Raw genomic sequence first — 27,441 nt, forward strand, 5'->3', positions numbered from 1 at the left:
TACCCCCCAAAAAATCTTTTGGCTTCCAGTCTTCCAACTGGCTTTTTTAAAACACATGAAACAGTAATATGAAAAATGACCACTTTAGGAAATAAATGTTGACTTTATTAAAATGCCATAAAATAAAACTGTTGAAAAGAGCTGCTAGTGAGAGGCAAAGTGACAAGAAATGAACAGTCCGGCTCAGTGTCACAATTCAGATCTGCTCTTGGCTGGAAATATGAAGTCATCCACCATTGTAAACTTCTCTCCTCGGTCTGTTCTTGAGAAGGATTCACCTGTCCAAATGTTTGCTTTATTCCAGTCTGATTTGGTCATTGTAAAAAAATGTGACGCATCTGACAAACAATTAACAAATTTGAAGGTCATTGCGGGAGGACGTCAGAAATCTTGTCTAATGTTCTCCTTGTTCTCGTCCCCCTGCTGCTGCCTGAGCTGACCGATTTCATTTTCTAGATGTACGATGGCCCGCTCGATCTCGTAGTTCTTGCTGACCAGCGAGACCCAGCTGTTGAGGGACAAGATATGTCAAATCTTAGCCAACTAAGATACAAAGAAATGAATTTCACTCAAATGGGTCACATACTTTGACTCCAGCTCTCGCAGTTTAGCTCCTCCGGCTAACTGGTCATTTTTCCGCTGCCAATTCAAAGCTTGAATTTGTTTCCTATGTGTGACAGAAGTCAAATGAACTGATAAACATGTATGCCTTCATTGACTAAAAATCTTTTCAGGCGACTGTTCACCTGAATTTCTGAAGTTCCTTTTGTGCTATCTCGATCATGAAAGCCAGGTTACTGAAGGAAGAGGAAGAATAAGGAAAGTCCTGGTTAACCACTTTTAGATCAAATTTCAAAGCTGTCAATAGAGAGAGGTGACCATCACGTACTCATTGTAGACTTTCCATGCATTGGTTCCGTATTGCGACATGAGCTCCAAGTTCTCGATACGAACCGCTTGATGCTCCAGCTGAGCCATGGAGTTGTTTACACACTCCTGCCAAGCTGTAATGTCATTCTTCTGACCTGCAGAGGGTGCTGGCAGCTCATACCTTCAGAGAAATGTCGACATCACATTAAGTTTTGTGTCTTCAAAGATTTTTTTCAGAAATTCTTGATCAGAATATTTTTATTTCCACAACAGTGCAAAACCCACCTCTTCATGCTCAGGAGCTCCATGGGTTGTCGCGCTGCGAGGCGATCAAATTCATTCTTCATAATTTCTGTCTGGGGGGGTGACGAGAGGTTTTTACTTTTGTCACTGCAGGAGCTTTGAAGACAATTTTAGGGCCCTCGGGTGTTTTGTTACCTCGAAAGCAGAAAAGTCTGGAGTGGGCAGATAGCTCAGGTAGTTCTTGGTCGGTCTATATCTTCTCGTCTCCTCCTCCACCAATGCTGCAGCCTGAGAAACACAGATCACAAACACAGCCCCTCTCAGAAAAAATTGCTGTGGGTGGTTAAAATAGGTTTTCAAAATCTATATTTAGATATACAGAGGAAACCCCTTATTTGCCTCGTTTTTTATTTGATGCAGTACTTTTCTGCAGGTACCAATGGAATAACTTTACCCCCCAAAATTGTTGAAAGGTGGGTTTCTTTTCATTCATTAACTGTGTTGCTTACTCAGCTTGTGAAATCGTGCGCTTTTTTGTGTGGTGTCGCGTTATAATTCGGTCCTCACAATTGCGATGCCTCAAGGTCTCAGCTTTATTCATGTTCTTAAAAACTAATCACAGAAAATTCAATTGTTTTGAGTTTTAGACAAAGTGTAATTATTGTCCGTTTTTAAAAGTATTTATATATTGACAAAACTTGAAAAACGTGTTTGTTATTCAAACACTTTTCAGTTATATTGGCCTCGCTGATAAAAAAAACAACAATATTGATGTTATACTAAACTACTTGGCATGATCGAATGTACGCTTATAAATTTTATCGAATCTGAGCACATGCACAGCTTTAGCATAGTTGGTCTCCGTTTACAGTAGATTTTACTCACAGCTTCTCTGACACCGGCGGCATCGTAACCTTGATCAAAATAAGGTAATGCATCAACAAACACTTCACCGGCAACTGAGGCAGTCCCAGACATGTTAAACAAAACACAATTGCTCAATAAACAATAAGAATCTCTAGATAATGTGCGCCGCTTTTTTTTGACGCGAGTGTATTTCCGGTTTATTCTTCTTCGTCGTCTTTTAATTTACTGATCGATTACATATCTTTGGTTCATACCGCCGCCTACTGTACAGAAAACACAAAGGTGTGGACCTACCACTTAGCATAACATACGTATATGCTTTCTGTAATTTAATGGCTGGAACAAAATAAAATCCGGAAATACGCTTACCTTACATACATAGGGAGTAATTATATCTTTCCTATTAAACCTTAATAGATTTTCCAGACATTAGGAATGATAACGCATTGGCGTACCAACAGTCGCAGGAAGAGCGCTCTCTAGTGGACATTTCAGGTACTGCACTGGCCTGATTTGCAAATTCGTCACTGTGTGTTATTGAATTCATAGAAATAAAGGTTTTTGCCATTTGTCATCATTATGCTGCGAGCATGATGTATGTGCCATGACGTTAAAAACGAAGTGACACGTAATGTCGACGTACGTCTGTTTGAAATGTCATACATGGATGAAGAGCGTCAGAAAAACGGAAGCTCACGAGGTTCTAACTGTGACGTCATGACGCATGGACGTAGTCGTGGTTTGACAAGTCACGTCGGACGTCCAAGCGGTTCAACGAGGAAGGAAGATGGCGGATAACAAAGGCGTCGGTGATACGGAACCGTCCCTAAACCCAGGGCTTCCTCCTTCACCTCAAGGCAACGTACAGCCGGAGACCCAACCCGAAATTGCACCTGCAGCCGTAGAGGGCGAGACAAAAAAAACGGAAAATACCGAGCCGCGTGGTCCCGCTCACGAGGCGACAACAGCCACCGGCGAAGGAGGCGATGAGGTTAGCACCAGCAATGTTAGCGGCAGGGTTACCGCTAGCCCCATGGATGCCAGCCCTAGCAACGCCGAACCGAGTCCCGCCGAAGCCCCGGTCGTTGTCGATACCATAGGCAGCGCGCTTGCCTCGGAAATGTCCCCACCCCCCACGGTCCCGGCAATCACACCGGTTCAGACTCCCATTAATTTATTGGATACGTGCGCAGTGTGTAAACAAAATCTTCAGAGCCGAGAAAGCGACCCAAAACTTCTACCTTGCCTGCACTCATTTTGCCTGAAATGTCTCCCGCAACCTGACAGACAGGTCAGCGTGCAGGTGAAGGGACCACACGGGCAAATCAACACACAAATTGGTGAGTTTTCCCATTTATTCCACCGCGCGCCAAGTGGAACCGGTTGCTTCTTTGACTCATAAAAATGTTAACTGCTTATCATTGTTCAATCATCTTCAGCTAGTTGTTGTCACGCGTATCATGGTAGTTTTGATCTTGACCACAGAACAATGGTAACGAATGGACAGTACGTATATCAACGTAGACTCACTGCTCGTCTCCACCAGTCGAATAGCCGAAGTCAAGCTAGCTTGCATCTTGATTGTCATGATCTGTTTATGCTTTTCATTCCTGTAATGTAGAATATAAACAATTTTTTAGTGAATACAGAGTAGAAAACAGCTTTAGTTAAGCTATATCTATCGTAATGCAAGCTTGGATGCGGAATACTTTCATTTTTATTCAGCACGGAGACAGGCGTCATTACAAGCCACCCCCCACGCCCCAATAAAGTAATTGTTGCGGATAATTATTTGATTTGGTTTATTTCGGCAAGTACAACACACTTATTACAACTTCATTTCACATTTTGTTTTATATGACTTGTCAAAAAGGAAAGTGGATTGAAGCAATTCTGTTTCTCTAGTCCTGTCCCGATTACAACGAAGGTTTGACTGCCAGACACACAATCTACATTACTACAGTACTACTTATAATAGTACCATAATCATAAAAGAATTTTGAAATTTGACCAGGATAACATGATTTCCATACAGCAATAACAATTAAAGTGGAAGTTTGAATATGATTTCAATACAGCAATAACAAATAAACTGGAAGTTTGAATATGAGTTGAATACTGCTTAAAACTGGAAGTTTGCATAACAATTTATATCAACTTGTTTTCAATACAGCAATGCCAAGTTGATTTAGTTATCATATGTTTTAACAGTTTGATTTGAATACAAACAACGGTGACAGTTTAATCAATTTTGAGAGAGTTGGAGTCGCAATCCCGAAGGCACTCCGGGCATCGTCCCCAGCAACAGGCGGCACTTGTACCGACCGAGAGAAGAACAACCAGCCGCACTCACACCTACAGGCAATTTGGAGTGTTCAGTCGGCCTGCCATGCGTGTTTTTGGGAATGTGGGAGGAAACCGAAGAAAACCCATACGGCCATGGGGAGAACATCAAAATTCCACATGGGGAGGGCCGGAAGGTGGAATCAAACCTCTTAACCGGGAAGCGGACGTACTAACCAGTGTTAACCAGTGCCCGTGTATAATTTAAAAATGATAAGTATATTATTATTATTATTGTTATGGATGTTCCGAACAGGGTTTTACACTACCGATACGATCGTCAATGAGTGTGATCGCCGATATCAATCACGTGGCTTGTGGCCTCTGTGTCAAATCAGCATTTTAGAGCCACAATTACCATTTTTTTCTTGCACAAAAGATTCATTTGTTACAGTTCTATTTTTCAAATTTTAAAAAGTGATTGTTAAATTTCTAACCTTTTTTTTTTTTCAAGAATAGGACAAATTGTGTGAAGAAAATGTACAAATTATGATACAGTTACTGTTTGCTTATGACATGTAAAAAAAAAAAAAAAAAAAAAAAAAAAACATAGAAGGAACAACCCTCAGGCTATGAGTGCCAATGTGTTTGAATGAATGAGAACAAAGTGCACTATACTGCAACAAAAACACCAGATGGGCATAAGAGTAAATTTCCCAATTCGGCCCTAGTCACAAACTGTCGAGTAATATTTGAAAGGTCGTGGCAAGAATGAGCCTACTCGTACACTAAAAGAGTATTAGTTGACCACACAGTATCGTGTACTCTACATATGAACATTGAGCGAAGGTTAACGTATAACTATAGTGCTTCGGTGGAGCGTCTAACAAAAATAAGCATTTGCTGGTTGTACGTTGTCTGTGAAATGTCTACATGTATTGTGTATATTTCATCTGTTCATTGTCTTAGCTGATGCTTGTTGATCTTACCTGCCTTTGGAAAATGGATGAAATCAAGCTATGCTAAAGCCGGCAAATTCGCATTGATGCTTCTGCTGACATGTTGACTAATATGTAGTATCCTAATTCAAATAACTAAAGCCTGGGGCACACGACAATTTTTTAATAACTATTTTATGATTAGTCCCCACCGTGCTTCCACACTGCTTTCTGATTGGACATTGCTGTCTGACTAACTAACTAACTAACTAACTAACTAACTAACTAACTAACTAACTAACTAACTAACTAACTAACTAACTAACTAACTTTATAGTGCACTGCTGGTGCAGCAATTTCACTCATTACAGTAAATACATGAATAAATAAATATAAGGCTGACTAATGAGATTACTACAGCAGTCAAACTTGAATGTCAACAAGTCCAGACAGCAACCCACCACCCATTCTCAAACTCTTTGTGGCCATTGAAACTTTCACTGCCGAGTTGAGCGCAACAAATGCTAATGCTAGTGCTCAGATGGCATCCATCCATCCATCCATCCATCCATCCATCCATCCATCCATCCATCCATCCATCCATCCATCCATCCATCCATCCATCCATCCATCCATCCATCCATCCATCCATCCATCCATCCACCCATCCACCCATCCACCCATCCACCCATCCATCCATCCATCGCAGGCGTGCTGGAGCCTATCCCAGCAGTCATCGGGCAGTAGGGGGGGGGGGGATACCCTGAACCGGTTGCCAGCCAATCGCAGGGCACACAGAGACGAACAACCATTCCCACTCGCACTCACACCTAGGGACAATTTAGAGTGTTCAATCGGCCTACCAAGAATGTTTTTGGGATGTGTGAGGAAACCGGAGTGAAAGAAAACCCAAGTGAGCACGGAGAGAACATGCAAACTCCACACAGGGAGGTGGATTGATGGCATTCATGTTTGTTCAAATTAGTGATGTTATGAAATGTGCTGATGCTTTGGAGCATGTATTGAGCAAGAGTGGACGTACCAAATGATTGTTTATCAAGGAAATCACGTGACCGGTGATAGACGAGGCCTCAGATTGTGCAGATGACGTCGTTGGTTCATTCAGCGTATGGTTACTAACACTAGAGACCTCGTGCTGCTTTGTGGGTGTTGTCAGTGTTTGTTGTGAGCTTTGCGAGTTAGTCACTCTGCGAGAAAAAAAAAAATTGGAGTGTCAAGCGATCCCCATCATAAAATTAATGATTTGAAACTTGTACTTACCGTAATTTCCGGACTATAAATCGGTTTTTTTTTTCATAGTTTGGGTGGTGGGGGGGCGACTTATACTCAGGAGCGACTTATATGTTTTCCATCCATCCATCCATTTTCTGAACCGCTTAGTCCCCACGGGGGTCGCGGGCGTGCTGGAGCCTATCCCAGCCGTCATCGGGCAGTCGGCGGGGGACACCCTGAACTGGTTGCCAGCCAATCGCAGGGCACACAGAGACAGACAACCAATCGCACTCACACTCACACCTAGGGACAATTTGGAGTCTTCAATCAGCCTACCAAGCATGTTTTTGGAATGTGGGAGGAAACCGGAGTGCCCGGAGAAAACCCACGCGGGCCCGGGGAGAACATGCAAACTCCACACAGGGAGGGCCGGAGGTGGAATCGAACCCGCACCCTCCTAACTGTGAGGCGGACGTGCTACCCAGTGCGCCACCGAGCCGCCACTTATATGTTTTTTTTCCACAAATTTTTACTTGCTCAAGACATCACTTACAAGTATAGTTGACCACTTCCCATGTTATTTTTAGTATAATTGATCACTTCACGCTTTTATATCTTTAGCTTGAACATATTCAAAACATAAAAAATAGAGAAAACATCAAATAAAGCAATTAACACTTTAAAACACCATATCCAAGTCCACTGTCTGCTGTATGTACACTTGCTCCATTTTTGCTCCTCTTATATTTATTGTTATTTGTTTATTTATCATTTATTCAACACTTTTATTCATTCATTGTTTGTGCCTTCTTGGGGTTTTTTGTGTTGCTTGTATGCATATGTGTGCTATCTCACCGAGGGATAGTGGGAACGTAATTTCAATCTCTTTGTGTGTCTTGGTATATGAAAAAAATCGACAATAAAGCAGACTTTGATCAAACAACCAAATAAACAAAACAAAAAACTACATCTGAAAAAAAAATATATTTTCAGACGAAACTGGATGAGGGCGCTCTAAATTTCACCGTTGGCCGTGACTCATCAACTGGGTGGGCTTAAGAAAAATGGCACCAAAAAGAAACTCATATTTTGCAGGTTACAAACTTCAAGTTGTAAAATATGCAGCTGAAAACAGTAATCGAGCAGCAGAAAGAAAGTTTGGAGAACCGTGATGTACCAATGGATTACTATTTCAAGTGACGTCCGTGGCGCGGCGGTTGTTTACATAAAGGACAAACGTACCCACGTAAGGACTACCGGCATCATTAGTGGTGATCACGGAGGACAAAGAGTTGTCACGTTAGCATACCTATCGTTTAGCCTGTTGCTATCGTATCGAACGATCGATGGATTTAATGAATTGGAGTGACACCGATGGTTTTTATAAACATGTTATTCATGTAATAGTTGTCCTTAATCACTCTATATGTTACGTCAGGCCCATTCTCAGCTCTTTGTTTGTGTTTGTCACGTTAGCATACCTATCGTTTAGCCTGTTGTTGCTATCGTTTAGCCTGTTGTTGCTATCGTTTAGCCTGTTGTTGCTTGTTCATGACTGTTTTTGGTGTGGGATTTTGTCGAATAAATTGCCCCCCAATATGCGACTTATACTCCGGAGCGATTTATATGTTGTTGTTTTTTCACTTTTTGGGGCATTTTATGGCTGGTGCGACTCGTACTCCGGAGCGACTTATAGTCCGGAAAATACGGTATTTATACTAAAAGATTCTACCTGCAATTTTCTATTTCTAGTAAGTGTTTGCACTATACACCAATTGCTAAAACTTAAATATTGGTCATCTTGTCACTATTTGGCCTGCAATCTGATTTCATACAGTATATTTTACCGCTTGGTTTTGTTGACCACCTGACGGTGCCAGAGCATATGAAGCACCATGACATTTTGAACCATGTGCAAAACAACTGGCTGGAAAGCTTCAGTGGTTCATACGGCTTCATTTTGCCATCACTAGTTCAAAACCAAAGGCTGTGCATTGAAAAGTAGCCATACCCTGCTCAATTCTCAAACGATTTTCATGAGGCTGACTTTTTTTGTCAACGCCAAAATGTACTATAAATAAAGAGCAAGTATACATCCTTTATTTTTTTCCCCTTTTTTTTTAGATATGACGCCGATGAACAGAATGCAGTAACACAGTACAGGCGTATCAAATGATATCGCACCACTCGGTTCTCAGAACGCTTTTCAGTCTCAACTGGGGTTGTCATGATACCAACATTTTAACAGTGCAAAGTGATATGATACGGCTTATTTAATTCTAATATGTTTTGGGCCTTTTTGAAACTTAAGTTCTGATAAGAATACCGATAAAGTACTGGATCAGTAAGTAGTTTCGTTAATAGTAGTATTGTTAAAATTTTAACAATACACATCCCTAAAAGGTAGTAAGGCTTAAAGCTTAGGGGCAGGGTATAAATTGTTTTACCTTGGTCCTATTCTTTAGGAATTATTTATGAACCCCCCCATTAAAATTATTTATGCCCCCCAATAACAATTAATTGCCCCTAATAAAACAGTAGATTGATCTATTTTATCCCTGCTGACTGCCAGAGGCAGTGCCTAACAGCACAGAACGTCCTTTATGAAGTTATTTGTCGCAAACAGGAACAGACATGTCCCGCCCACCCATCATCAATAGGTCGGAATGAGAGAATGTGATTTTAACTGTTTTGTTTGATCTTATAAACAAAAAAAAGCTATTTATTTCAAGACCCCTTATTTCCACATTTTTGTGGCACTCTGAGGCATTCTGAGGAACAAAGGGCTACCTTGTACTAAAACTGAGGAGCATTGTGTTAAAACGAGGTACCGTGCCTGACAGACAACTCAAATGTGGACGTGTGACAACCCCTGCCACCTCTTTAGCCCCACAAGCAACTGCTCTCGGCGAAGGTATGCGTGTGTGAGAGACACCAAGGTTGAGATAAGTTATGAGATATATTTTAATTAACACATTAAATCGTACATTTAAAATTGTCAATAGGTGTGATTCTGAGTTGTTTGTCTGTGTGCCCTTCGATTGGCTGGCAACATTCGGTGTGCACCAGGCTAAGCGGTTCAGATGATGGATGGATGGATGGATGGATGGATGGATGGATGGATGGGTTGGGTGGATGAATGGATGGATGGATGGGTTGGGTGGATGGATCTGGATGGATGGGTGGACGGGCGGGCGGGCGGACGGAAGGGCGGGCGGAAAGGCGGACGGACGGACGGACGGGTGGACGGACAGACGTAAGGAAGGACTTTGAAACTTCAGTGATATAGGAACTTTTTTCCAAATAGTTTTGGAGAACTGTATATGTGCCTGTGTGGATGTGCGCCTGCACGCGTGCACGTGCTTCACACTCAATCATACAGGGACCCAAGCAGATGGCACTTCCACAAACTGGCTGTGGGCTACTACAACCGGTTCTGTCTGGCTCAAACCACCTCACTCTGGTTGTTGGCAAAAATGGGGGATTATGGATTTGTTTATTGGCTTTTACTTTCAAAACATGTGAGGTTTAATATTTAATGTAAAATAAGTGTCAGTTCTACTGTCTTAATACAATTATTCGCATGAAGCGCAGCGTATTGATTAATGTAATTAGCGATTTGAACGCCACACCTGATAGATTGAATTACCTATTAACGTTACCCAAGCGTAAAATCTCATGAAATGTTCGAGAAAGATTGACGACGGTGTGAATCCATTTAAAGGTAAACCGGTGGGGCGCAGTCCGTGCGGGCTTCAACCCAGTGGGTGCCGTGGCTGCCCACTGCGGTGACCCACGCCTCGGGGCACGCTGTTCCCCCGGCCAGGCACGCAATGCGCCGCGATGGTTTGGAAAGGCGTGGGACAACGGTAGCGTGGGGAGGCCCGGTGGCTTGAGCCTCAGCCTATGTGCTCGCAGCCCCCTGCACTCGAATGCCTTTTTAACCTCAGTTGACCTAAATCACACTCATCACACTCCTTTATTCTCATTTCTGTCCTCAGTCAACGTTATGCGATGCTCAGTGTGCCACCAGGACTACAAAGAAGTTGATATTGTTGACAACTACTTTGTTAAAGATACTCCAGAGGCGACCAGTAAATCAGATGAAAAGGCTGCACAGGTGAGTTAAGAAAAGCCTCCTCTTTGTCAACACCAATAATAAATCTTAAATGTGACATGGAAAATTGATAATTGTATACAACTAGTAGAGCATCTTAAGTGCCTGTCCACCCGCCATATATGAAACGAAGCAACTTAATCTTTGTCTGCTTATTTCTCTAAACTTTACTGTTAACAAAAAAATGCGATGTAATGGTGAGATATTAGCCTATAACTGATGTCTTCCAATTCATACAAGTGTTTCTATACACACATTATATATACGTACTGTACATAAACAAAAATTCTTATTATACCCAACATTACTGAATTAAAAAAAAAAAAAAAAACACTTGTAAAACTGTGAACATAGACTACACAACTTTTAGAGGCTAATCTAAAATGATTGCAACCCATACAAGTGTGCCTGCCTTTCTACAACTGATGATGTAATATCTTGATTTGTTACACAAATTTTATTGATTTGGTCTTGAAAATGGGACCTTGTCAGTTCATGTGGTATAGATTGCATTGGCTTCCCCGAATGTGTCCCTAATCCTTAATGTCGTCCTTGGCGCCTGAGACATGCCTGGATGCACCATGTGAAGGTTGTCAATAACACAGACCCTTGGAATGCGGGTTGATGCCTTTTTTTTTTTTTTTATATAAAAACAAAACCAATAACATATGACAATGTTTTTTTCACACAACCCCATGGGTGAGATTTGTTTCATCTGAATTTTTTACGGGTTCAATGGACCCCTGCTATTTACAGGTGACAAGAACTAGGCTGGCCCAAGAATAGTAAGAATTTGTGCACAATTGATGCTCATCGAAATATATTGAGGGGTAAAAAAATTTAACGCAAAAAATTATTTAAAACAAAAATGCGGATGTCGCCAAAGGGCAAAATAATTTTTTGCTTTATGAATCCCGCCGTTTTACCATGTATTTGACCTGAATTCTATTGTTTCTAGGTATGCACAAGTTGCGAGGACAATGCTGGAACCATAGGCTTTTGCGTGGAGTGTGGAGAATGGCTGTGTATTACTTGTGTGGAGGCGCACCAGAGGGTCAAAATTACCAAAGACCACAAGATTCGCACTAAAGAGGATCCTAACACAGGTAACATCTTAAAATATGTTAATTGTACCCACCTAAAATGGTCCCACTCAAATGGCTGTAATTAATTGACACATATTAAAGTTTCATGGTATGGCTATCCTCACAGTAGTAAGGCCACAGTATGGTATTATTGCAAAAAACAGACAAACAAACAAACAATATAGTCAAACACTTGTCAATACTTAGATTAAGTAAATGTTTACCATCCATCCAATATCTAAAGCCTTAATGTTCATGAGGGTCGCATCGCAGTTGTGCTGGTCTGATACACAATTGAAAGCACAATTACAGTCACCAAATTCATTCAAATGCATTGGTTAAGGGGCCCCAAAAAACCCATGCAAAAAAATAAAACAAAATATTTTAAAAATATTGGGAAAAAATTAACCGAAAAATCTGCAAATATGTGAATGTCCCGATCTGATGTATCTGTATGGGCACCCAATCTTTTGTAAGCATCGGACATAATCTGTTTGAGTCACGGGATGAACCCGATAATGCTTGTCATGTGTTTTTGCAGCGTCGGCACGCGTTACGGCTGACCTAAATCCTAACGCCAACATGTCTGCTGTGTGGGATTATTTTTCACTACAACAAAATGATAGTCAAACATTGACACGCATTTGCTGCAAACAAGCAATTTCTTGTGGAGCGATTTCACATTTGGTGCAAACAAGCCTATTCTCATGGAGCAATTTCATAGCTTCCCGACATTACATTTCAGGGACGGCACTAATGAATCTGTACAAGTGCCGCGAGCGTGCTCAAGCTTTTTTATTAATGTACGGTTTAAGTTGAGTTTTACTAAGACTTAAGATGCAAAAGATTAAAGTATATGTTATTTTGGTCTGACTCAGTGTAGCTCTGTTAAAAACAACTAAACAATACGTATCGTTCGATGTGTTTTAAGTGTAACAAAACACATAATCCTTTTAATCTATATATGATTGCTTCCACACCTTAGGGTTGGGGGGGCGGGGGGGGTGTCAATATCTGGCACAAGCGTGCCATAAAAAAATCGAACCGTATCAAAAAACCCAAAATCTTGATTGAGACATCACTATTATTTATGTCCGTGCCTTCAGTATGTAGCATCAGCTGCACAACATATCTTTCTTCAGATGAACATAAAAATATTGATACTTCATGCCTATATCTGTCCCCCAGTTAGGGCTGATGGAGCACTTTCTATCACCAGTTCATTCACAGATATCTTCTCCACTATGTTCCCAGAGTCTGTGGGCGCATCTGGACAGAGGCTGTTTTTTTGTCCCATCCACAAGCAAGAGCCACTCAAGCTTTTCTGTGAGAGCTGTGACATTCTGACTTGCCGGGACTGCCAGCTGCAGGAGCACAAGGAGCATAGGTAGCCAATCACTTCTGACAGCCTCGTCAGCGTGTAATCACTCGCGGAATGGTCAGGTCACAATTTTAATCATGACTGCCATCCAAATGGCCACCAGAAATAAGGCATTAATAACGAGAATAGATGAACAGCAACTTTTTGTAGACATTGTTATATTATCGTTATTGAAAAATTTGATAATCGAGATATATATGCCCATATCACCAACTCCTATTTTTAGGTATCAGTTCTTGGAGGAAGCTTTTCTTAACCACAAAGGTATCATTGAGACAACCATGATGAAAATAAAAGAGAAGAAAACCCATGTCAATTTCTCAGTATCTGAAGTACAAAACAGGTGAGTGAGTGTGAACTCTTACTTGCTGTCTGTCTATTGACACGGATTTGTAAATTCCTATGATAGTGACCTACTAATCAACAAGAATTACCTGGTTGACCTAAGATATTTTGTGTGTGATTTTTAAAATCCAGGTTAAAAGAGCTGACTGAATCCCATAGAAAGGTTGAGCATGAGATCAAGATTGCAGTGTTTACTTTGATAAATGAAATTAACAAAAAGGGCAAGTCTTTACTACAGCAGCTGGAGGTAAGGATTTATCTGATAAATCTTAACCTTAAATGATCTTTGATATCTTTTAGCTACTTGCACACATTTGAAGGGTAAATGTTGCTGGACCTTTTTTCCCTGTAAATTGTAAATAGTTATTTATTTTGTGAAATTTATTAAGTTAAATGTACTTTTTTGTTGCTGCTGTGGATTAAAATGAGGGTCTTATGGGCTTTCTGTATTGCCGCTCTAACCCTCCTCTGCGCCCATTTTACAACTGTACTTTTATTATGAAATATTTACTCTTGTGGCTAGAATGTGACCAAAGAGCGCACTGCCAGGCTGGTAGCCCAGCATAAGGATATCACCCAGCTCGCTCAGCAGATCCACCATGCGCTGAACTTTTGCCAATGGGCCATCTCGAATGGCAGCAGCACAGCACTGCTGTATAGCAAGAGGCCGGTATGTTGTTGATCAGCATGTTTGTATGTATCGCTTACTGGGTTTAAAAAAAAAAAAAAAAATTGCTTACTGTTTTTTCACGCTCACTGGTTTTTCTCCCTTTCTGGTTTTTCTCCCTTTCTGGTTTTTCTCGCTTACTGGGTTTTCTCGCTTACTACTGTATTATTCGACTTCCAACTTCCTCAGTCATTAAAGCCATTTCACTTTTTGTATTTTTCCCATTCACTAAATTCACAAAATATTCAAGAGCCAAAAATTTCAGTTTGTACATTTTTTAACAATTTGTACCATTCCAACTTCAACATTCCCAGCTTATTCCCAGTCATTGTGTAAGATTACCTGTTGTTCAGTGTCATTTTAGATCATTCCGTAGCATTCCACAAGTTTTCATTCACCCTATTAGACTTAACACGCAATTTCTCCACAGTTGCAACTTAAAACTGGTCAGATACAGTTCCGAAAATGTTTGTAGTATTAAAAAAGGACCACTCTGAGGTTGAGCGTAGTCTGCAGGCGGCCCAGGAAGTGGCAGTTGCCCATCACTCTTGAAGTTGAATGTTGGCCAAGAAAGAAGCTTGTTAGTTTTTAATAGGATTGTGGAGTCAGATCAACTACTTAGTCCTGTGTGTTTGTGTGTGTTTGTGTTTACAGATTCTATTCCAGCTCCGCCAGCTCTATAAGGCAAAATTGGACCCAGTGCCTGTGTCCAACAGAGAAGTGCGATTTTTCTGTGACCCAACCTTCTGGGCCAAAAATGTGGTAAATCTAGGTACGGACCATATTTCACATATGGTGGTGGAATTTTAAAGTTTTGATTGTGATTGTGACTCTTAAATTTACTTCCACCAAACACAGAAACAACCAGCACTTTTGGAAATTCACTGACACCACTCTGTGTGTTTGTGTTCAGAGAAGTAGAGCACTCCCATTAATTTTCTAACACAGCCTGTGTTATAAAGCAGTCAGCAGCTCATGCACAAACTCTTTCCTTTCCTTGTGTTGCATGCCACACTGCATGCACTCCTTTTTTGGGCACTTTGAATAACCGAATGACACATTTGAACAACACTCTGCGTTTCCAAATGGTTGGAGTGATGCAGTGCACACTCAAAAGTATATTTCCAAGCGTCCTCACTATCAGGAAACGGGTATTTTGAGGCGCGTCTGAGCTCTACTCTCAATTTTTGTCAAATAAATCCCCCCTAAAAGCGACTCACATGCCAAAGCGAGCTAAATGTTTTTTCGTATTTATAATGCATTTTTTGACTGGTGCGACCTATACTCACGAGCGACATGTAATCTGAAAAATATGGCATCTGCATGCAAACGGACAATGCAGGTTTAATTTGTCCCATTGTTTTTGGTCTTGCAAAAAGTGGGACACATACTTCCAAATTGTTGTAATTCCTACATCATTCGGATTCAGATGTAAATATCCTCAAATCAAAGCTGAAAATCTGCAGTTAAAGCACATCTTGTGCAGTTCATTCTAAATCCATAATGGGGTGGATTATGTCGACGTCCCAATATTTATGGTAGCTAGGAAGCAACGTTTGCAATAAATGGATTTGGTATGCATCCGTTCTGTGAGTAATACTTTTTCCAATTCTAGGTAATCTGGTAATCGAGAAGCCGCTACCACCGCCTGCACATCCACCCAGTATGATGGGTGGTGGTGCTCCAATTTCACCAGGCCATGGTCAACATGGTCAAACTCAAGGTCAGATCAATTTGGCCCAGCTTCGTCTACAGCACATGCAGCAGGCAGCCTTTGCACAGAAGCAGCAACATCTCCAGCAGCAGCAGCAGCAACAACAGCAGCAGCAGATGCAGCAACAGTTGCGCCTCGCTTCACAAATGCCCCAGCAACATAACAGACAGATGGTCCCATCCATGGTTCAGCAGCAGGTGATTTAAAGTGTTACTATGAGCAACCATCATAATGCAAAACTGTCAGAAATCTCCATGCATTCTACATCTCATTCCTAATCTCACTTTCTGACCAGCCTCCCAGGCTCATCAGTTTGCAGCAGCACCCAAGAAGTCAAATGGTCCTAAATGGCGGGCCTGTTCCCTCCATGTATTCCTCGTCCCACAATATGCGTCTACCGGGCCCACCACAGGGCCGTATAGCAGCAGGTCAGCCGAGACACAATGGACAACAGTATCCCACCATGATGCAGCCTCACCTGCAGCGGCAAGTCAGTGTTCACGCGCACACACTCACACAAATCAGTTTTTTTCAGTCTTCTCTTTTTTGCGTGTGTGTGCTCTTTTTTTTGTGTGTGTGCTCTTTTGTATGTATGTGTGTGTGTGTGTGTGTGTGTGTTTCTGACAGTTGTGCAAGAAGCTTTAGTGCCGCAACTCTAGCTGGCTAGCTAGCCTGGCTAACATGGTGCGCGGCCATGTTTTTTGTAATGCTCCTGCTGTTTGTAAGGACTCTGGTGGCAGCATTTCCATCTGAGCTTTAAAGGCCTAGAGACATCCCTTTTTTTTCAATTAGATCGGAATTTGATAGAATGTATAAAGTGAACACATTTGCCACATTGGAAATTAAAAATGGACACCGATTACTAAGAATAAAGCTGAAATGAAATGCCAGTTTATCGATCGGGTCCCGCACGAAGCCAAACTGGCGGCGCCATTACTGTGACGTCGTCACAAGTTGTACATCTGGATGTCAACAAACCCAAACAACATGGCAGATGATAGCGACAGCTCCGTTTCTAGCGGCAATATTAGCATCATTTTATCCGATTCAGAAACCTCTTTTGACGCAGAATATGATGAATCTAGCTGTTCACTTGGGCTGAGCTGAGCACATTTTCTGAGTTGTGCCCCTCCCGTCACTCTGGTTAGGTTGGCATAGTAAAAAGTGCTCTTGGCGGCTTTAGAGTGCCGAGTTGACCACTGCGCATGGAGAAATGAACATCTGCAGCGTTTGGTTTAGGTTCTAGGCGCATTTGTAATTTTATTGCTTAAATCGCATTTTTTCGTCGAGCTGAGCACGTTTTCTGAATTGTGCCCCTCCCGTCACGCTTCAACATACTTTTCAAAGTCAAAGTCTCAAAGTCTCCTTTATTGTCAATTCCTCCGCATGTCAAGACACACAAAGAGATCGAAATTACGTTTCTCACTATCCCAGGGTGTCACGACAGCGTTCACAACGCACATACAAGTAAACAACACAGGAAAAATAAAAGATGAACAATAAGAGTGATAGCACGCTAGCCGCTCCCGATGCACAGCAGAGTCCGGAAAGATAAGACAGAGTTCACAACGCACATACAAGTAAACAACACAGGAAAAATAAAACAAGAAGATGAACAATAAGAGTGATAGCACGCTAGCCGCTCCCGATGCACAGCAGAGTCCGGAAAGATAAGACAGAGTTCACGACGCACATACAAGTAAACAACACAGGAAAAATAAAACAAGAAGATGAACAATAAGAGTGATAGCACGCTAGCCGCTCCCGATGCACAGCAGAGTCCGGAAAGATAAGACAGAGTTCACAACGCACATACAAGTAAACAACACAGGAAAAATAAAACAAGAAGATGAACAATAAGAGTGATAGCACGCTAGCCGATCCCGATGCACAGCAGAGTCCGGAAAGATGACAGTCAACCAGGCCACTGTGAACACGAGCACACAGCAGGCACGCGCTGTCCGGTTCGTGGATCCTATCAGGCGAACGCAACCCATCTTGTCGTCCCGCGAACGAACGTACGCCAGGAGAATGGAAGGCACGGCTGGGCGAGCTGAGTTGGCCGCAAGCCTGGCCCGACGTCTCCGCGCTGGCCCCTCTTCTCTTTTTGTTTACATTCACTGAAGCTAAACGCGTACAACTTGGGACGTCATGAGACGTCACTTCCAGCTGGCGGCTCGGTGCAGTCAAACTCGTCTGCGCGGCAAATTTAAATAAAATATTTCAGAGCAACAGCTTCCTTTTCGTTGTTTCGATCGTCAATTTATATTTATAAGCCCATAAGCTAACTAAAACCGATTTGTACATATATCGGTGTCTCTAGGCCTTTAAAGACATCATTAAATTATTCTAGTCAAATTTAATCACAGAAACAACTTCACATGCCCATAATTGACAAATATTAACAACATCCCCTAATCTTGATCTTAATTCCAGGTTGTAGATGTGAAGACTGTCTTTGTATAGTATGTCGTAATGTATCTGGTGTTTGGTTTTGCCCCACCTGCACCCTTCTTGCCCTCATACTCTTTTCTGAGCGGTAACCAGCGTAGGTTAAAGTCCATGGTTTTTCCTCACTGATAAATCTTTGGTCTCATTTGGGGCACTGGAAACCATTAAAGTTAGAACTTCAGAACTAAAAGTATTTACAAGGTTGCTGGTCAGGTGACAGTAAGGTAAACCTGCTTCTGAGTTTCTCACAGTGCCCTGAGAAACAATGCCCGTGTTTCGTCTTTGTTGTCCATAATATGGTTCCCTTTCCTAGGTGGTACCAAAGTCCAAGACTTATTTCTTTGTGTAGATGCGACCTCTTGCGTGAGCTAACGGGATCCCTGATTCATTTTTTTGGCGGTCGGGTGTTAAGTGGCTCCCAGCAAATTCCAAGAAGGGCTGGTGGATGGAGCTACCTGTCTGTTAGCATGCCCTTGTCCACTGTTTGGAGACATTGGTAGCATGGTCTCGTTGCCTGATTGCCCATGCACCTCCACAAATACATCTGAAGGAGTTTGTGGTATTAGTCAGTGGAGACGGGGGTATTGCCTTTATCTAGCCTTGTTGCTAATAGTCTTGTGCCAATCGGCGGGCCGTGCTTATGTTATCGCGACGAGGTAACAGAAAATGCTGAAAGATGGCTTCCACCAACTGTAAAAGTAATTGAAACCGTAATATAGCTGCTCCATTTTAAAAACTATCTAGGAAAAGTCCAGGGAGAGAAAAAACAAAGCTGTTATCAGCTGAAAAGAATGCAAGCAAAGCGGGAGCTGAGCAGCTGGCGTCTACAATGTAGTATAACTAATCAAATTTTCTAAAGTTAATTTACCCTGACCATGCTATCAAATTAATATAATGCCAAGTACTGAATCCCAAAATTTGTACATTTTGTGTAACATGTTTGTCATCCACAATAACCGCTAGTTTAAAAAAACAATGATAGTAGATTAATGTAGTGGAAACATCATACTCATTTTTTTTGCCCAATACTCATGTTTTATTAATGAGAGTCAAGGTGTTTGCATTTTACCTTATGCATGCAATTCTACTGATATGCATTTATTATATGCATATTGATCAACCATAACTTTTCTGAGTCCGGAACCAGTCAATTTTCAAGGCAGCCAATAGGTATGCTGTATTAAAATGCAGACATACTTACTGCATGTAAGACTACGGTTGGTCAGAGAAACCTCCACTATACCCCACCATGTTTGTTTCTGTGTCCAGATGTCGTTAGAATCTGAGATGAGCCACCAAAGGTTTCGTTTCTTACTGCAATCTGGGGTTTGGTACCTTTTTCCTACTTTGTCATTCGTGCATTTTGTGTAGCATGTTTGTCATCCAAATGCATGATTGGCAACCACCCTCACACAGCAAACTTAAATTGAATGTTTTAGCAACACTCACTGAGTGACCTCCTTTTGTGTTTTCCCCACATTTCTCCCTATCCTCTGTCTCCAAATTCTCCCTGAATTCCCTCCTGGTTTTTATTCAGCATTCCAACCCAGGCCATGCAGGCCCCTTCCCAGTGGCGTCGGGCCACACTGCAAACCCCACGAGTCCCACCAGCGCCAGCATGGCAGGACCACATTCTCATCAAGGCCCTGCGAACCCTGTCATCAGTCCCATTGAGCTCATCCCTTCAGTCACCAACCCAGAGAACTTGCCCTGTCTACCGGAGATCCCGCCCATTCAGGTGTGTGTTACAATGATTTTGTTCTCAAGCAAGCTAAAGCTGAATGATTTTGGAAAATAATGAAAAAGCCATTTAATATGCAATTATTTTTTCCTGTGTCCTGTTCTGATGTAGTATGTTTCAACAAGCACAATCCATTAATTAATCTTTATTATAATAAACCACATCAAATGTATTATACATTATAGGATAGTAAGATGAAGGCAAACAAAGCATTAACTAATAGTTTATTTACCACAATTACAGGTGTAAATATTTTGATGTGCTGCCTTGTAAGCGTTTACCATGTATACCGCAAGTGTGGTATTAACATCGTATTTCCCGCACCATAAGGCACACCTGATGATTTCAGGTTAGGGTTTTTCTCGAAAGCATGGCATGCATGTGCCCTATAATGTGGTGCGTCAGTTTGGGGACCTCAGAGTCTTTTTCGGCTGTCTTACTCAGACTTATTTATAACTCATTTGTCTTCTTTGTAGATCATGTTGTAAAATTTTAGTGCTTTAGTAATGGAAGACAGAGCGGGGGGTGTTAGGGTTAGTGTGTTGGTTTTAGTGTGTTTCTACCCAATGACCGGTGATTCAGGGTTAGGAATGTGCTCCGCGATGCACTAAATCTATTTGCAATATTTGTTTAAAAAAAAAATCTGCGATAGAGTGAGGCCTCAATAGCTGAAGCGCGGAGTAGCGAGGGATTACTCTAATCTACCTTCAGAGGAATCTGCCCAGGCATATCACCACTGAACCCCCCTACACCCACCACATACCAGATAAAAACATACCTATAAAAAAACGGACCACTCCATTGAGTGTGGAAGGAAGTCCGAAGCCATTCACAACAGCACATTCCTAACCTTAAATCACCTGTCATTGGGTAGAAACACACCTAAACCAACACACTACCCTAACACATCCCGCTGTCTCCCATCACTAAAGCACTAAAATATAACAACATGATCTATAAAGATGACTAATGAGTGATAAATAAGTCAGAGTACCGCAATTGAGTCTGCGCCTTTTAACCCGAAGTGGGTGCCTTATGGTGCAGAAAATATGGTAATAAGTAAATCCGTAAATTTATGTCCAGATTATAGCAATATTCCAAATAAATCAAACAAAATGTGTTTTAGTGTGTTTATTTCCTCAAAAAAGAACTTCTGCCTTCGTAGACACCGTCCGTATCTGTCTGTTCATTGATAGGCATAATGTCCACTATTCAACCTTCCTTTATCCTTCGTTGCCAATTATCTGACTAAGTAAATCTACTTTTAATATTTCATCTGAATTTATCTGCAACACCAACAAAGTTTAACGCAACTGTATATTTGTTTGATAGCTAGAGGATGCGGGTTCGAGCAACCTTGGCCACCTCCTGACTCGCTACATCACAGCCAGCACACAACAGCAGTTGGGTTCGTTGGACATGAACCCTTCCCCTGGACTTTCTCTACACTCGCCTGGATCGTCAGGTACCCAAGTTCTTTCATATTAATAATGCTTTCATATGGGTCATCAACTCAAATTAGGAAGATTTCTGGATGTGGAATTTCACTGTGTTGGACAAACAAAGGAATATCTTATCTTATTATCTTATTATTATACAATTTTTGTACCTTGGACTCAATTCATATACTATTTAACAGCCGATTTTATGTCACACCATTTGCTTCTGCAGGTCTTTCAAATGCACACACACCAGCGCGACCCTCTAGCACATCCAGCACAGGCAGCAGAGGCAGGTGAGGTGTCACTGCGGCATCACTTCATTTTGCAGATCTCGGAAAACTGTGGCCAGCAGGCCATTATTGACCCATACTGCGTCATGGATTGGCCCTTTAAAAGTTTGTGGAGTTTTTTTTTTTCCACCCTTCTACTCTGTATTTTTTATTAAAAGCAACTAACCACAATGCATACAATGATTTTTGTCAGCAACAATATTTCCTGCATGGTGGTGGGAAGAGGGCAAGGGGGGTTGCCCTAATAATGATTTATGTATCCCAACTCATAAAGGCTAGAAAAGTTAGCGGTTGCTGCGGGCAATAAAACGCTGTAGAGAAACACATTGTAGATGTACTACGAGGGCGGGAACAGCGAAACACAACAAAACTGCAAATGGGAACCCAATTTGAAAGTCAATATTTTCCTCTTTAAAATCAGTCACAATATATGACTGTTTTCAATGTTGCATAAAAAAATGCAGAACTAAAATAATCTTACTGAAATTTGGAGCCTTAATCAAACCCTGCACCTCTGAACTGTGAGGCGGGACGTGCGAGCCAGTGTGCCGCCCACATTAAATTTATATTAAGCAAAATAGTATGGCATGGGCCTGGCCTCTGGAATTCTTCACAGCCCCTGTGGAAAATCAATAGCCAACCCTCTTGATAGTCAAGTTTGATTATCTTCTCATTTGGCATTTTGTAACTTAAGGCGGTTTGTTCTCTACTGCTCTCTTCAAGTTGTAGCTCTGCAGGGAGAACACCAGAAGGTGGAGGCACTGTGGAACCTGTTCGGGTCAAACAAGAGCCTGGTACAGATGACAGTTACAGGTGTCCGAGTTCTTCTACAAAGGTGGAGCAAGGTCAAGACTCTGGGAGGAGTGCTTGCATGGTACGGAGAATGGCATCTAGTGTAGTTGTTGATAGAGATGCTAGTCTGCTTTCTGTGTACTGGTGAGGTGCCCTTGAGCAAGGCATCAACCCATTTCAGCTACTTTGTAATTTTTCCAGGGATCTGTTTCAGTTGCTCGAGAGTGCATTTTACATGTGCAGAAGAACATAATTGAAGATTATACACTGTTCTTGAAGAATAGATGTTTTCTTAGAAAAAAAAAACATTCTTGACATTCAGTTTAAGGGCCCTGAATCAAGGTTTTGTGATTTTATGCATCATGATTCATGAGTCAAATGTGAGTGGAAACATGACTCACTGCAAAACATGTGAAGTTTAGCTCATGAATCAATAAATGTATCGACAGCCAAAGGGCTGTATTTAGTTTTCAAATGTTTTCCAAGAAACCCTCAAATTAGATGCTGTCCAATTTAGAATATTACATGTTTTGTCAGACATTTGTTTTGGTGTACATATAATGAGACCAAAATCTGCCTTTCTGCTCCCTACAGATGAACAGTCCTCTGAGCAACTCAAGAGAAAATATTAAATCGGAGCTCCAGTCTGGGTCCTCTTGCTCTGGGCTTAACGGCTGTGGTACACAGCTAACCAACGGATGTGGGTCCAAAGGACAGGGGGCATCATCTGCGACAGGCAATCCTGATGGGAAAGATGATGACCCTAATGAAGACTGGTGTGCTGTTTGCATCAATGGCGGCGACTTGCTGTGCTGCGACCGCTGTCCCAAAGTGTTCCACATGAAATGCCATGTGCCCACCATCAAAATCTTCCCCAAGTGAGTTATCATCAAAGAAGACTGGGCATGGTTGAGTTCTGCACTCTCAAACTTCCACTGTTCGCTTGAGTTATGTTTTTTGTTTTTGGGTGAATCTTTCTCAGGGGGGATTTTCTGTGTACATTCTGCCGGAGTATTTCGAATCCTGAGATAGAGTACTGTGACGACAATAGGAAAGTCGGTGGAGATGGTGTTCTTAATCCTGAGGACCAGAGGGTGAGTACAGCAAGCACACCTGCACTGAGCTTGATCATCTTGACTGACAAACTGAATTCTTTTCTTACCTCTCTGTAGAAATGTGAGCGCCTCCTATTGTATATCTTCTGTCATGAGCTGAGTGTGGGCTTCCGGGACCCTGTCCCGAACTCTGTAAGTTGACCTGCATGACTCAAGCACACCCACGTTTAAGAATACAATTCAGTGTGGTTCTTTTTTGTTTTGTTTTTAATGTTCAAAGCATTTGGTGAATGTTAACCCAATCTTAGTCAATTTCCACAATCTGATACGAGTAGTTATAATTGTATTCACCAAAGCAAGATCACATTGTTTTCTTTTATGCCAAGGTAGTTTAAAACACTATACTTGTATTGTCATTGGGAATGTATTTTCTCTTGATGCAACGCTGCAGTCCACAGGTTTCCACCAGGAGTTTAGCTGTTGTACGTTTTTTTTTTTTGTTTCTTTAATTTAGGTGCCAAACTACTACAGAATCATCAAGCACCCTATGGACTTGAAGAAAGTGAAGAAAAAGCTGCAACTACGAGACGCCCAGTACTACAAGTCCATCCAGGAGTTTGTGTGTGACATGCGCACGATCTTCCAAAACTGCGCAAAGTACAATGAGGTGCGCACCATGACTTTTTCACCGGCTTTGGGAATAACATCTGGTGTGAGTGTGCTTGCATGTCTTGAATTGTCACAAAAGGTTAGCTGAACAGCTCCCAGGGTTCAATTATATTTAGATATGCAGTTGGAAATTTAACGGTGTCTATTGAGTACTTTGCTGACATCTTTGTTACCTTCCTGGGGCCACAGACAAACATTACTATCTTAAAACTTGCATGTTGTTAAAAATTGCAGTAGCAGAGGGAGAGAATACGCCACAAAAAACGGACAACGATAATTAGGATAGAAAGCATACGTATATTATTACATTGATTCAGAATAGAACGGTTGATGGTATGGAACGTACATTGCACACAAACTACAGGTGCGTTCAGGGATGCTAGTTAACCTCCGATTTGTCCAAAATTCACTCCCCCCATTTGAAAAACCTTGGGTCCAAATTTATTTAATTTGTTCTGTGATCTTGTTTTAAACTCAAAACTCTCACAAATCAAAGTAATGTTCCAATTGAAATGAATGAAGATTCAGTTACTTGATTCCAGCCCCAAAACAAAGTTATAAGTATTTACTTTATCTTTATGGGTTTTTAGTGAGGAAAAAAAAAACTTGAAAATATCAAAGTTAGTGAAAACACATCTTGCAACAAGGAAGTGGTATAAATAAGATGAAGTCTTACATTCTTAAGACTCACAAGGTTTTTGTTAGACATGTTAGCAGTTCTATTGTACCTGATACCAGTATCGTAGTGGTAAATGCATTCTTGACGATATTGTCCAAACACAAGTGCACTTTAAAGCATGTTTTATTTTTTTTTGAGAAATCACATCTCCCGCGTACGTTTGTGTGTTTACAATCATGACACTCACGGGGATGTTTCTTTTCCTGCCTGAATGATGAGGGGATAGCTTCGACAGTCACCCATACACAGACTTCCACTCTATCTGCCTATGCTCTGACATCTTTTCTCCCCCTGCTACTTGACTGTCTGTGTTGTAATGTTATTGCCCCTTTTTAGATGTCTCGAATAATCCAAGTTTATGCTGAGGAGAAAGCGATTAATACGCAGGTAAGATGTTCAAAATAGAGCAAAGATGTCCTGTCCCCACCCGCTGAGGCTTCAAGAAATATTTTTGGTTTTGTTCAGTTCAGTTTAATTTATTTCAAACATGCTGATTGACTTCTTAAGTGCAAATATTTCTAATAATAATAATAATGTTGGATTTTTATTGTCTACTAGGTGATAAATTGACCAGTCCAGAAGTTTCAACTGAGCAATCTGAAATTTCTGAACAAATTTAGTACAATTTCAACAATATTAACTCTCACTTACACATGTGCAATTAATAGATGGCAGTGGATACATACGTATATACACACGTAGACACTTACACACATACACTGTGTATTTTATCAGATAGCTTATAATCTATGAATAATTTTACATTTAGTACATAGATGTCTACATCCATTTAGTAATCTTAACTCTGAACCAAAATGTATTCGATATATCGAACCTGGCCATTCAGGCTGCGGTTGCATTGCAAAAAACTAGATACGTATCCCATCTTAAACAACATATGAAAATGACCCAGGTTGGATTTGAGAAAAAAAAAAAGAATTGAGCTGTTCAGAGAGCCATATTGTTTTTATTTTTTACTTTTGATTTTGTGCCAGTATTTTGGATTACTTAAAAGTTTTTTTTTCTAATTGCACAATAAATGGTAGCAGGTGCATGCCAATGGGGACAGAGACCCACCAATGGTCGCTGAGGCCGTGGATTGACGTAGTAGACAAGTAGTCCAAGAAAAAACAGACCTCCACTGTCAGCGCGCATAACTGCATGCAAACACAGTGGCTGAATTGCAGTAATGTTTCCTGGAGCCACAGAGAGTTGGGATGTGGTGACATGCAGTGGCAAGATAGTGCTCTGTACAGCAAGGTTGAGCCAGGGCTGCCCCAACAGCACAACTTTTAACCTCATCTAATTTGTCTCCTCCTCTTCAACCCATTCTATCCCCGTCTCCTCGACTTCTTTCTCCTCCTTCCTTGGCAGGACGGATCAGAGATGGCCGTCTCTGGTAAGGCGGTGAGTGTCTACTTTGAGGAAAAGCTGCAGGAGATCTTCCCGGGACAGAGCTTCCCTGAACCGCCTGAGGGGGAAGCCGGGGACACAAATGAGAAGGAGAAGGAGAGGGAGCGAGAGGAGGAGGAAACAGAGGACTCTGACGATGACTTCATTCCCCGAAGTAAACGGTTAAAAACAGATGACAAGGTTTTCCACATCAAGTGAGAAGAGAAGCTGTTTTCTTTCTGGTTTCATGAACATTTCACAGTTTGCCTATTCAGATTTTCAAGTTGGATTATTTTGGACAGTTGTCAAGGACTTGCATTTTCTTTTTCTTTTTTTTCTTCTTTTGAAGAACAAGCTTTTTCATTTGTATATATGTTGTGACAATTTGTTTATAAAACAGCCCTTCCCTGACCTGAGTAACAAATATATACCGTATCTTAGTTTATAACTTGGAATCTTTCAAGTGTACAGTATACTTGATCACTTTGAGTGTATATTAAAATCCAGCACACTGAATGGAGGTATTCCTGCAGTATTCTCGATTGGGTGCATCTTCAACTGAAAAAATATATTAAAGGAAATATATGTTGTGAAATTGAGCTTGTGAATCCCTTTGAACATTTTTTGGGTGTTTTTGGCTTTACACTAATAGATTTTATGTGCATAAGTGGTCCATTGCTTCTGGAACACGCTCAACTTGGGCCAAACGTTCATCCATCCGTATTCTATAGTTCTACGTATATGCTTGTTCGCATATAGGTTGTGGGTGAGCTAGAGCAGACTGAGGTGAGCGGTGTGGACTGAAATTAATATAATTGCAAATCCCTTTCAGTACTCGATGTACAGTGTTAACACAGCAGCTCAACTATTGTGTAAGATGTTCTCGGAATGCGGAAGCAATAAACACGTGACCTGTGGCGAGATGCCTGCACGCGGTACGCTGGGTGCTGACGCATGCTGGAGGGTCTGTAGAGGCATCGACGCTGAGTCAGCAAAGTAGCGTTTCCTTTGACTTAACGTTTGTTTGACTGGTGTAGATTTCCTCAGTTACTCTTTATTACTACCACGTTCAGCAAGCAGATGCTGGCAAACATGTTGGCGGAACATAAGCAGAGGTGGAAGATGTTTGACAACTCAAGGTTTTAACAACCATTAACAGAGTCAATTATTCCAGTCAGCACTTGAAA

At 41.4% G+C, this 27,441-nt stretch overlaps 2 protein-coding genes across 7 annotated transcripts; one reads left to right on the forward strand and one right to left on the reverse strand.

Annotated features, from left to right (window-relative positions):
- Positions 1 to 83: 83 nt before the first annotated feature.
- Positions 84 to 2,200, reverse strand: bcas2 (BCAS2 pre-mRNA processing factor). The gene is made up of 7 exons (XM_049755378.1): positions 1,999 to 2,200; positions 1,309 to 1,401; positions 1,156 to 1,226; positions 890 to 1,051; positions 747 to 797; positions 587 to 667; positions 84 to 508 (listed from the first exon to the last, which is right to left on the reverse strand). The coding sequence occupies exons 1-7, from the start codon at positions 2,089 to 2,091 to the stop codon at positions 382 to 384; spliced, it is 678 nt and encodes a 225-aa protein (XP_049611335.1). The 5' UTR covers positions 2,092 to 2,200; the 3' UTR covers positions 84 to 381.
- A 505-nt stretch (positions 2,201 to 2,705) lies between these two features.
- On the forward strand, positions 2,706 to 26,851 carry trim33 (tripartite motif containing 33). 6 transcript variants are annotated; one of them, XM_049755356.2, is made up of 21 exons: positions 2,707 to 3,320; positions 10,436 to 10,554; positions 11,510 to 11,657; positions 12,891 to 13,023; positions 13,244 to 13,360; positions 13,495 to 13,609; positions 13,886 to 14,032; positions 14,684 to 14,801; positions 15,645 to 15,940; positions 16,039 to 16,233; positions 19,464 to 19,520; positions 19,732 to 19,932; positions 21,268 to 21,400; positions 21,607 to 21,670; positions 22,391 to 22,541; positions 23,054 to 23,337; positions 23,442 to 23,553; positions 23,632 to 23,706; positions 24,029 to 24,181; positions 25,199 to 25,249; positions 26,237 to 26,851. In XM_049755356.2, the coding sequence occupies exons 1-21, from the start codon at positions 2,768 to 2,770 to the stop codon at positions 26,471 to 26,473; spliced, it is 3,459 nt and encodes a 1,152-aa protein (XP_049611313.1). In that variant the 5' UTR covers positions 2,707 to 2,767; the 3' UTR covers positions 26,474 to 26,851. The 6 variants fall into 6 exon arrangements, with proteins under 6 accessions (XP_049611317.1, XP_049611313.1, XP_049611314.1 ...); XM_049755357.2 differs by having other exon boundaries at positions 22,397 to 22,541; XM_049755360.2 differs by lacking the exon at positions 13,886 to 14,032 and having other exon boundaries at positions 2,706 to 3,320.
- Positions 26,852 to 27,441: the final 590 nt, after the last annotated feature.

The sequence above is a fragment of the Syngnathus scovelli genome, chromosome 2, assembly GCF_024217435.2.
Source record: "Syngnathus scovelli strain Florida chromosome 2, RoL_Ssco_1.2, whole genome shotgun sequence".
Lineage (NCBI taxonomy): Eukaryota > Metazoa > Chordata > Actinopteri > Syngnathiformes > Syngnathidae > Syngnathus > Syngnathus scovelli.

What these genes read in the sequence shown, in the direction of transcription:
- trim33 (XM_049755356.2), top strand. Translation starts at nt 2,768, where the DNA reads ATGGCGGATAACAAAGGCGTCGGTGATACGGAACCGTCCCTAAACCCA. An exon ending in CAGATGAAAAGGCTGCACAG is followed by an intron (nt 10,555 to 11,509) that starts GTGAGTTAAGAA and finishes TATTGTTTCTAG; the next exon opens with GTATGCACAAGTTGCGAGGA. An exon ending in TAAAGAGGATCCTAACACAG is followed by an intron (nt 11,658 to 12,890) that starts GTAACATCTTAA and finishes CTATGTTCCCAG; the next exon opens with AGTCTGTGGGCGCATCTGGA.
- bcas2 (XM_049755378.1), bottom strand. Translation starts at nt 2,091, where the DNA reads ATGTCTGGGACTGCCTCAGTTGCCGGTGAAGTGTTTGTTGATGCATTA. An exon ending in CAGACTTTTCTGCTTTCGAG is followed by an intron (nt 1,227 to 1,308) that starts GTAACAAAACAC and finishes TCACCCCCCCAG; the next exon opens with ACAGAAATTATGAAGAATGA. An exon ending in CTGCGAGAGCTGGAGTCAAA is followed by an intron (nt 509 to 586) that starts GTATGTGACCCA and finishes GTCCCTCAACAG; the next exon opens with CTGGGTCTCGCTGGTCAGCA.